Consider the following 10,929-nt stretch of genomic DNA (forward strand, 5'->3'; position numbering starts at 1 on the left):
CCAATCCAACTGAAGCCTTCTGACAAAAAGCTTTGTGAGCTGTCTGTAAGAATGTCTGACTCCACTGCCGCTGTATGTCTGTTCTGGTAATGTCTTCCTTTCGGCCCAGGCTCGACGCGGATATCCGGCCTCAGATTGGGATGCTTCCATTTCCGGTTAATAAAGTGCAAATGGCAGCTGGCTCAGGTCTTGTGCGGATGCTGCTGTGGTCAGTAGAACAAGAATGGTCATAGCACGTGGCAGCCTCACACCTGCGCGTTCTTCACGCGCTCAAACGTCTGCATGATGTGGGTGGTGGGGACGCAGCCCTCCCTCACGATGCTCAGGATCCCTGGAAAGGAAGAAGCACAACAGCATGAGATTGAGAGAGCGTGGACAGGTCTGAGGTCTGTGAGCAGCAGAGGGAGGGGAAGAGACAAGCATAATGAGCACAGTGGGGATTGGCCCCTCAGGAACCAGTGGGTGAAGGAGTACAGGTGGAGCCGCCCTCTCACATGGCATATGTTGATTGGAGAGAGGATGGGAAATTCCCCCTTAAGGACACATTTGATGACTGGGGCAGGGTGGGCTAATCACAGACTTGAAAACTTTGACTGCCAAAATATCTACCTCGAAATATCTTCCTGCAAAAATATGAACTACAGTAAACCCGCAATCAAGCACTTGCCAATAAACTCAGAAAGGAGGGTGAATAGTAAGTTAAATCTGTGATCCGGTAATTAGGAAGTGAGTATCATTGAAATTAGGAACTTTAAAAAGGTTGAATGCTTGTTAAAGAGACATTTGTGTATTTTTGTACGTTTATGGCCAATATGTTTGAAAACTGTGAATGAGAATCTGTGATTCCAATGTCTCTATTTTCAGATGGAGCCAGAACAAGGACCTCCAGGCACCGGGTTACTTGGGCAGGGTGGGATTGTCCCATAGAAAGATGGGTGAGTCGGAAATAATAGGATTTCACCTTGAGGTATGTTGGGTTACTGGGAGCTCTCCATCCATCTGCTGACTAAGGGCCCTATTAGGATGGCGGACGGACCTGTGTCCCTCTGCCACCCCAGAGGAGGAGGGACCGTCCGCAGGGGCAGTGGCGGTCCCTCCGTGCAAATTAAGATGTGACCGCCACCCTGGCGGTCACATCCTGTATGTTTAACATTGCGGCGGGTGCTGCTTGAAGCAGCACCCGCCGCAATGTTAAAAATGCAAGCAGTGCATTTGCATGCACAAAGCGGCAGGCACAGCGCGGTGCCTGCCGCTTCGTGCATGCAAATGCAAGGGGGTACCATAGGTACCCCCCATGTGCACCCCCCCTTCACCCTGGGGGCCCGCAACGGGCCCCCAAAGAAAAGACTGTATGCCTTTTCGTGGCGGCATTGCCGCCGCGGAAAGGCATATCAAAATGCAAATCCTAATATGGCTGGCGGTGTCTGATAGACACCGCCACCATATGAGAGCTTTTCCGCCACGGTCTTGCGGCGGAAAAGCGGCGGACGCTCTCCACGTCTGCAGATGACCGCCCTGCCATCCTAATCTGGCGGGGGGTCATTTCTCACAACGCAGTGGTGAATCCGCATCCTCAGGGCCGGCGGTGGCTTACGCCGGCCCGGAGGATGCGGATTCACCGCAATCGTAATCGGGCCCTAAGTCTGGGTGAATTTTTAATTGCAGTTGCAAAATGTGTCAATTTTGCATTATGCAATTCCCTTCATTTCTAGCTCACGGGAAACGAGGTTGAGGGTGCAAATGTCTCTGCAAGCAACTTTTTAGCTAACCCAATCTCCTGCCAGTATCCAATGTGACGTTTTTAATGTGCAGTATGTACCACCCTGAAAATTTCATGTGCGATAAGGCTGCCCATATTTCACATCACTCATGTAAAGCTTGTGAAACAAATTATGCAACATTGTACACCAATGGTGCAGACTAATGATAAAGAGAAAGGCTTGTTAAGTTGGCACAGGTAGGAAACCTCTGGGGCATCCCTGCAAACTTAGAACAAACGCTTGGAGTTTTCCTCAGGGGCTCGATAAAGTGAACCTTTTAGTTACACATTCATGCTGGCCCCTTGGATGCTTCAGCTGTCCATTCATTGTGGGCTTTGTAGCTCTGTCTGCCTTGGACACCAGGAATGCACTGGACCAGACTGGTGTTAACCAATCTCATGGCAGGTGTTTGGTTGGTGGAGAGGGTCTGTAGGGAGCAGAGCCCTGTGTTCACATCCATGGATTCTCCTGAGTTTAGTTTGGGAATAGCAGGGGGCAGAGATGAAACAGAAACAAGCATTGGTTGAGACTCACCTTCATCTATCCTCAGACAGTTCACCACCGTGGAGCCCACCATCTCGTAGGAGTCCCCATCACACAGCACCCCCTCCAGCTTGTGTCGAAGACGCCTGGAACACAGAGAGGAAATACAAAATCACTCATTTAAAGGAGTAATCGACAAAAGCTCAGGTGCTGTAGATTAAGGGGAAGCTACAGGCTGCCAAAGATCTACCTGACCTCAACCTCAACTGGTCAAACACACCTGCGTTTAATGCGCACACATAATGGCTTATGCCAAGCATCTCAAACACCCTTACATATGCCTGAGATATCACCAACGCCTTTACCCCTCCCTTAATCTTTATGCGAAACCAGTAAACCACCCACCAATAGGAGACACCAAGTAACTGCTCAACGCTAGCCCAATCCTTATAAAAACAGAACTCATTCAAAGTAGCACATCACCCATCAATACTCCTACACTCTTCCTTTCACCTTTCAGAATCTTCAGCTCGCGCCATCAGCAACCCTTGCCCCTGCCCTCAGCCCCTAGCAGCCATCTAGTAACTCTCAAACCCCAGGCACCATCTCATCCGCAGTAGGCCCCACTCACACCCTTTTCCTGAATCCAACCCCTGTTCTGAATGTGTACTCACGAGATGACCATGTCATGGTGGGTGCTATCACACTCCCCGCTGGGATTGGCGGAGGTGATGGCCAGAGGGCCGGTCATGTCGGTCAGGTGGGCAGAGATAGTGTGGTCCGGCACTCGGATCATGATGGAGTCTTTGGTGCCCACAATGTCATAAGCTGGCCCAACTCCTGCAGGAGGAGAAAATAACAAAATTAATCAGCAACATGCCAGGTGTGAGGGAGTGAGCATTTGTGCTTGACTGTATTTATTTACTCTGCATCCTTAACTGGGGTGCTGTATAGCAATTCCACCAGATGCAGCCCTAACAACTAAAGCAGCATTTTCACCATAATGTCAGTGCCTTGGAGGGGCGGAGCCTCATGCCTAGAAGTGCCTAAGAGGTGCTTCTGGCTCCGCCCTGCCCCAAGCCCTCTCCTCCATTAGAAAGCTTGATTGAGGCTGTTGCTGATGTCCTGTGGTGTTTTCACAATCCTTAATGGCCGGGGGCAGTTCAAAGCCTCTCGTGAGTTCAAAGCCTCCGAAGCGAGCTGGAAATCCACGGTTTAAGTGGTTTCCAGCGTGTTTCTCTGTCACCGTGTGATATCGGCTCCTCACCGGATGACCGTGAGAAGGGAGCCGATGTTGTGTGTCACACGGTGGCACCATTGGAGCTGGCAGGCCTGCAGATGGCAGTGCTTAATTTGAGCTGATGTTTGAATGGTTTCGCTTCGGAACACCGACACTTAATTGAGGTCCTTGGAAACATGATTTCACTGGTTGTGCAGTGGACAGACATTTGTTCATTTAGTATGAAAGAACTTGTGCTACTACGAAAGTATTACAAACTGTGAGAAACATGCACACATTGGTTTGTTCTGTCTTGACAGTCCAGCTGTCGGCAAGACACATTGTTATAAATTCTTTACAATAGTCTCCAACCAGAAAGTATTTATCCCTCTTGACATCCTAATTTTATTGCTGTTTAGTGTATCAGCCTGCCTGCATTAAGGACTATTTTACAACAGCAAAGTGCATTGACTCGTCACACAATAAATTATGTATCTCATGCATGCACAGAATACAAAAAACAACGCTTCTTTGTTTTGATTTGTCATTGCTGCAGAGTTTATTTAATGTTTTAGTCAGGACCTGTGCAAGAGTCACATATATTTATATGTTTACACAAACACACATACATACACTCTCAGACACACAATATATAATGGTGCACAGTCCAACTGTTTAAAGCAGGCCTGCTCTGGTAAAGTCAATAGGGCTAGCTTTAAAGTGGTAATAAATGGAGAAAAGTAAAATCACAAATGCAGCTTGCTTGCATTAGTGCATTAATGTCAGACCTATTGGTGGTGCCAATGCTTGTTATTGCAATGTCACTGGCATTGGCTTGGCTTCCATCGCGCCTCCTGCTGTACTATTCATTTATGTAAGGCTGCCGGGCCGGGGGCGTAACACAGGCCCCCTAAGCCCCTGCGGCGCAGGCGGACCCAAACACATCACGGGCCCCAAAAGCTTTAGGTGGGTCCATTTAGCCAATAGACAAAGAATATCTGTGAGATATGGGAGACTAAGGGGCACCTCCTTACACTCTGTAGGGGGCGCCATCATTATGCGTTACGCCACTGCGCCTGCCTGGCCTGGCACTGACATGGCCACATTTAGATTTAGAGTTGAAACTCCAGTCCAGACAGACAGGAGCCCCTGTGTTGTCTCATGGAAGAGAAGGAATCTGTCCCATCATGTTTTCAACTGAGTTCTGATTCAGTTTGTTTTTCATTAAAAATGCTGGACTACAAATACCAGAATGCAAAGTAAAACAGCATCTAAGAAGCTACACACACAAAACAGGAAACGACTCAGCATCGATATATTGCTGCATATGGTTACTTGAAACAAAGGACACTATGCAATATATGTATTTGTGTTTATACAGAGCTGCACAGATCCAGCTGATGAACTGAAGAGCCTGAGACCTTACAAGAAAACCAGAAGTTAAAGCAAATACTTATATAAGAACCGTGTAAGGAGTGTGGTCTAAACACCCAACAGCTGCATGAGTTAGGGGCCTGTACACAGAATGGGGTCACTGGACCCTGATATGTACATGCAATGGGTACATGAGATGGGGGGTCTGTGGGGTTTAGGGGTGAATGTGCATGCAATACCGGCATGAGAATAGAATCTGTACACATTAATGGGGTGACTGTACCCTGATATGTATATGCAATAGCTACATGTGATAGAGGCCTGTACACAGAATGGGGGTCACTGGACCCTGATATGCACATGCAATAACTACATGAGATGTTGGACTGAACACAGAATGGGGGTCACTGGACCCTGATATGCACATGCAAATACTACATGAGATGTTGGACTGAACACAGAATGGGGGTCACTGGACCCTGATATGGACATGCAACAGTTACATGAGCTGGGAGTCTGTAGACATCAGGAGGGTGAATGTACATGCAATACCTGCATGACAGGGGTCTGTACACATTAAAGGGGTGACTGGACCCTGATATGTACATGCAATGCTTACATGAGAAGGGGCATGAATGGAGTGTAATACATTCAAACAATACCTACAAGAGATGGGAGTCTACAGACATTTGAGGGGGTGAATGGAGTGACAGGTGCATGCAATACCTGCATAAGATGGGGGTCGTTACACATGGGGGGTGAATGAAACATGATCTAGACAAGCAGCACTTATATGAAGTGGGCCCACCCCTGAATGTCCCCAGGCACAACTTCTGGCATGTGTAGCCCTCACCCCTCTACCCTCCCCAGCCCACCCCTTTTTGTAGAAGGAAACAGACCATGCAGAAGAGGTCACACTCACCCATCCTCTTCAGCCACTCCCCCTTCTGGACAATGCAGCTGACACCCCCAGGGTAGACACTCCCCATGAAGTCCCACAGCAGGGGGCTGAAGGGGGGTCTCACGGCCCGCAGCTGGTCCAGGTGGGAGATGCAGATACAGATGGGCTTCTCCAGGGGTCGGTCCTGCAGAGGATGTAAGAGAGGAGAGAAATGATTGGTTTAGAGAGAGAGAAGAGGGAGGTCATGACCTTCAGACATTCTGTGCAGGGTCACGTGCTACCTAAAAATGAGCTTAGACCCAATCACACCACCTCTGAAAATAAACTAAATGTCTCTAGTGCTAGCCAAGAGATTTTATAAGTTAAAAGCCTGTAGGACCTTTTAGTGACCTACAGCGGACAGACACTGGCCACAGAAGTCAGTGCAATGGCACCTGCAGAGAAGGTCTGTGTGTCTGAGAACGCAGACTCACTGTGTGCTCTGGGGCATTAGCATCTTTCTTGTGCATGTGATAGATTCTAATTGGTCACTTCTGGCCCCGAAGCAGGATTTTCTCCTGAGGCCATGTGTTGGCTGAGCCCTCGGCTCTCTCAGAGAAGGTTAGAGCGTCTGAGAACGCAGACTCACTGTGTGCTCTGGGGCAATAGCATCATTCTTGTGCATGTGATAGATTCTAATTGGTCACTTCTGGCCCCGAAGCAGGATTTTCCCCTGAGGCCATGTGTGGGCTGAGCCCTCGGCTCCCTTATCACCCCCATTCAGCACTCCCTGCACAGGATGATCTGATAACAAGTACCCTGTCTGCTTCCAATAATTAACTAAGTTTTGACACTGGAACTTTCTATGCAGATATTACCATGGTAACCCCGCACCTGCAGAATGGTTTTACCCTGACGTTTCCATGACAATATCTCTATATATACATACTCCAGGCTGGTATCACCATGATAATCACACCCCTGCAGAATGGTTTCACCCTGACGTTTCCATGACAATGTCTCCGCCCACAGGGTGATTTCTAACTGTTCTGGTAAAAGATGCCCCTTATTCTTGAATGACAGAGCATCTGTCTCGGACTCGGTAAATTCCGCCGGAAGTCCGCCCCTCGGTGCTCACCTTGATGGTGTAAATCTTCTGGATGGCCTCGGGGTGTTTGCAGGAGGCCGCCAGGGCGTAGACCGTGTCTGTGGGGACCCCGCACACCCCACCCTGGTCCAGCAGGGCGGCGATGGTCCTTAGACTGCCGGTGCGATAGGAATCGGGGCACACGCAGGAGTCGGACGCCTCAACTTTCTCCTCCGACTTCGTTTCCTAAAAGGACAAAGAGCCGACAAGGAGTGAGACAGCGCCACCTACAGCTGCCTTTGAGCAGCACATGCACATCACATAGAGGACAGAGATGGACTTATATTTGAAAAGAATAGTGATCGTAACATATTGCATGTACTTATCACTGCACCTTGAAGAAAGAGGGTCCCATGGGAATTAGGTCCTTGCTGTAAATGCAGTTTCCAAGAGATGCCGCCGCTCCGTAGATACAGACGACACTGAAGACGGACAATAAAGTGACTGAAAGTAACACAAAGAGGGGAAAATTAGACACTACGTTCAATAGTGGAACAGAAGAGAAGCATGTAGTGACTATCTCTACCAGAGTCTGACACGTAACTGACCCTGTTCACCCCCCACAGCCCTTCAGAAGCACAGGCTTGTCCGGCACACTCCAGTCCTTTCTACAGACCACTTCCCTTTAACCCCCACCACATGGCAGGTGGACTCGGGATGGCACTTGATAGATATTGCCTGTTTATTAACCCTTTAGAGATCACCTACATGCATTAACACACAAGAGGAACCCACAGTGAAAGCGTCCACTTACTCTCGAGCGCGAGGGGCAGGCATTCCAAGGTGAAGAGCAGGAAACAGACCATCACCACCTCCATCAGCAGCGCGAGCAGCACCAGCACCACGTTGGCATAGGCGACTGTGGAGCAAGCAGAACACGATGGCGTCAGAGGCCGTAAATGACATATTTCAGAGGTCAGCAGGGGTCGCAGTTGCTCAAGTCTTTAGATGAGGACCCTACGGTGCCCCGGAACTGTCCATATGGACCATCGAGCGACAGACTCCAGCCCGGACCCACTGCAGCCGGAAGCAGCTGCTGTCTGTCGGGGCACCTTGGCCTCAAGGATGCAACAGAGGGATGACTGGACCTCGGGATCCGGAGAGACTTACCCAAGGACATCAGGAAGACATTGATGACCAGGAAGGTGACGGCACCAACAGTGAATGCACCATAACTGTCGACATGGATATTCAGCAGGGGACCTGGAGAGGGAAGAGGAGGGGGGCAGAGGGTTAGTCATGGATGAAACAGAACACAGGAAGGAGCTCTTCCTTCAAAGGCAAGAGAGGGCCAGGAGCAGAGACAATGGATGAAGAGGACCATATACTGTCAACACCTCTATCATCCAACAGCCAATCATGGGGCTGGATGTTGACTTTTGATGATGTGGAAAACTGTATCTTCCACCCCACCCTGAACAGGTGTGCCCTGATTTGTTGATACACACTTCTCTGAGCTCCTTATCCCAGTATAAATAGTTTTCTGAAGACAAACAAAAATTATAATTCTGGTAAATATGCTCCTGGGTACAGGAAATTACCCTTTATTTGAACAAATACATGAATACCTCTATGTTCTTCCCACAACTGGATTATCAAAAATAGTTTATCCAGACCCATTAATGGTTCCATAAGTCATTAGTCCCCTCCTAGTGGCCACCAGCTGCACTCCTCTTCAACCCTTTGCCCCTTACCTGGCAGCCATCACATATGACCCCTCCCAGGTTCTTCTTCAGGTCACTGCTTGCAAGGGCCCCCAGTCAGACAAAGAACTGCATGTGACGTCATCAAGAAACTACCTGCATGCATGGCTGCTCCAAATGAAACCAATAACCAGAAATATACATCACCCCACTGCCCCTACTGGTTTGCCTGAGGATCTAAACCACTCAGAAGCTTCATGACACTGGATCCCTAGGACTTTTCTGGATACATTTTACACATTGTAAAGATTAAGGGATCATAAGTTACCTGCGAGTCGTAGCCACGCCCATGTGGCCCATACAGCAGCGTAAAAGAATGGTAGGACCGACCCAAATCTTCGCCCTCTCTGGACCACGATCCTGCAGACGTACAACTGGAAGAGAGCGCCAGGGATCAGCACCCAAGGGATGGTGAGGTGGGCTCTGGTGGGGTCACTGAGGGACCCCTGGATGGCAGAGAGTGATGCCAGGCCATTGCAGAAGAAGAAGAGGGCATCAGGGAGCTGGCATCTGGTGGTGCTGACCTCTTGGCCCTCCTTAGACCTGCTGGTGACGCGCTTCAGGCTCAGCAGCAAGTCCTGGAGCGTAGCCGATGACATCACTTGGGGTCCAGTAGAGATCAGCGACTTATCAGCGATGGAGTTAATGAGGCTGGCAAAAGTGGCGTAGAGGGAGGTGGCGGTGTAGATGCTGCAGACCACTCCGAAGAAGATATGGGATCCCAGGAGTGGAATCTGGTGGATGGTGGAGACCGTGAGGAGGAGGAAGCATGAATTCTGCAGCACCTCCAGGAGGTCTCTGTTGAGGGACATCAGGCAGAGGATGCAAGCGGCGACCAGAAAGAACCAGCCCCCCACCATGCCCGCTCGGCTCTTGTCCACATTGTCCCCCGTGAGGAGCACCGTGAGGATGAACTCTTCCCAGGACATCAGCAGCCAGAAGAGGCTGTGGAGCCCAAGCTTGGTGGTGTGGTAGACGTCTTCTCTCAAGTAACTGTAGTAGCTGGCGCAGAGCTGGGACAGCGCATTGATGCTGACCCAGATGGCGCCAATGTAGAAGGTCTTCATGTACCCAAAGCAATAAAAGGCAAAGATGAGCGCGGCCACCGCATCGGCGATGTGTCCCAAGGCCATGGGCTCCGCGTACTTGGAGTTCTTCTTGGTCTCCTCCCCGATGCCACTGGAAGAGGTGCTGTTGGCCGAGCCCAGAAGCAAGACGCTGAACAAGGGGTTCCCGAAGCCCGGAAGGACGTACCTCTGGGTCAGGCCTTTCAGGAGCAGGGCAGTGGCGCCATAGAAACCAATCAACACAATGAGCAGCTCCAGGGTCCCCGAGACCACCAGCGCCCACTGTCCGAAGAGCCCCACCGCCTCGAAGACCAGCGTGAGGGTGATGGCGCCAAACACGAAGGGCATGACGTAGTTAACGGTGGCCGAGCAGAAGGAGAGGATGAAGGCGACTGCGGTGTACGCCACCAGCCCTGCTACTGCGCTCTCACCAACCGGAAGCGGGGAGGCGGCCATGATGGTCTGGCTGCTAGAAATGTTCAGGATTAGTGTGCTGTTGTGGATGGTGGGGTACGCGCCCAAGACGACACGTGTAGCCCCGTAGCTGCTCCAGAGGGCGGCAAATGCCACAAAGGCGGTGCTCCCAAGGTGATCGTACTTCCGGAAGCACAGGAAGCCTGCAATGAGCTGTGTCAGTCCTCCAATCAGGATGAGATGGACCCCTGTAAGAGATAACACAGGCATTGAGCAACACGTGTGTTTGTGTGTGGGTGCGCAAGTGTGTACCCCCTCCCTCCAAGTGTCCTATGCATGTTATCCCAGCGCAACCTGTAACTCTTTGTGTTATCTGTGGCTTCCACACTCACCTGCCAGGATGTTCTCCACCCCTTCAGCGTTCACTTTGGTGTGGAAGGAAAAGTAGTTCTGTAGGGCCACCAGGAAGGCGCTGATGACGTTGGCGAGGAAGCCCATGACGGAGGGTTCACTGTAGTACACAGAGGCAAAGCCTTCCATGGTGAGTGGCAGACCTGGGGAGGGGAGAGAGGGCAAAAGATAAGAAATTAATCACAGGTGAGAGGGAACAAGAGGTGAGATTGGGACAGGGGGTGAGAGGGGTAGGGGGTAAGAGTGAGATGGAAGACGGGTAGCTGGGTGGGTAAATTGATGCACAAGGTTAGATGGGGAACAGGGGGCGAGAGTTGAGGCAGAGGCCTAATATCAGACAGAGGGGAGACGGGAACAAGGTATGTGAGTGGGACAGTAAGTGCGATGGAAGACAGGTGAGAGTGGGACAGTGGCTGTGATGGAAGACGTGAGAGTGGGACAGTGGGTGTGATGGAAGGCGTGAGAGTGGGA

At 50.5% G+C, this 10,929-nt stretch overlaps 1 protein-coding gene across 1 annotated transcript; it reads right to left on the minus strand.

Moving 5' to 3' along the window:
* Positions 1–245: 245 nt before the first annotated feature.
* LOC147689258 (uncharacterized) lies at positions 246–10,587 on the minus strand. The gene is made up of 10 exons (XM_086940060.1): positions 10,440–10,587; positions 8,835–10,295; positions 7,974–8,066; positions 7,618–7,722; positions 7,198–7,307; positions 6,855–7,049; positions 5,759–5,921; positions 2,918–3,083; positions 2,295–2,389; positions 246–331 (listed from the first exon to the last, which is right to left on the minus strand). The coding sequence occupies exons 1-10, from the start codon at positions 10,585–10,587 to the stop codon at positions 246–248; spliced, it is 2,622 nt and encodes an 873-aa protein (XP_086796186.1).
* Between the last annotated feature and the right edge of the window lie 342 nt (positions 10,588–10,929).

This window comes from Lissotriton vulgaris, chromosome 10 (genome assembly GCF_964263255.1).
Source record: "Lissotriton vulgaris chromosome 10, aLisVul1.2, whole genome shotgun sequence".
Classification (NCBI taxonomy): Eukaryota; Metazoa; Chordata; class Amphibia; order Caudata; family Salamandridae; genus Lissotriton; species Lissotriton vulgaris.

Excerpts from the sequence above, each read along its gene's own strand:
- LOC147689258 (XM_086940060.1), bottom strand. The coding sequence starts at position 10,587 with ATGGAAGGCTTTGCCTCTGTGTACTACAGTGAACCCTCCGTCATGGGC. Across the intron at positions 3,084-5,758 it reads GGAGTGGCTGAAGAGGATGG|GAGTTGGGCCAGCTTATGAC; the intron begins GTGAGTGTGACC and ends CTCCTCCTGCAG. Across the intron at positions 332-2,294 it reads CTGTCTGAGGATAGATGAAG|GGATCCTGAGCATCGTGAGG; the intron begins GTGAGTCTCAAC and ends CTTCCTTTCCAG.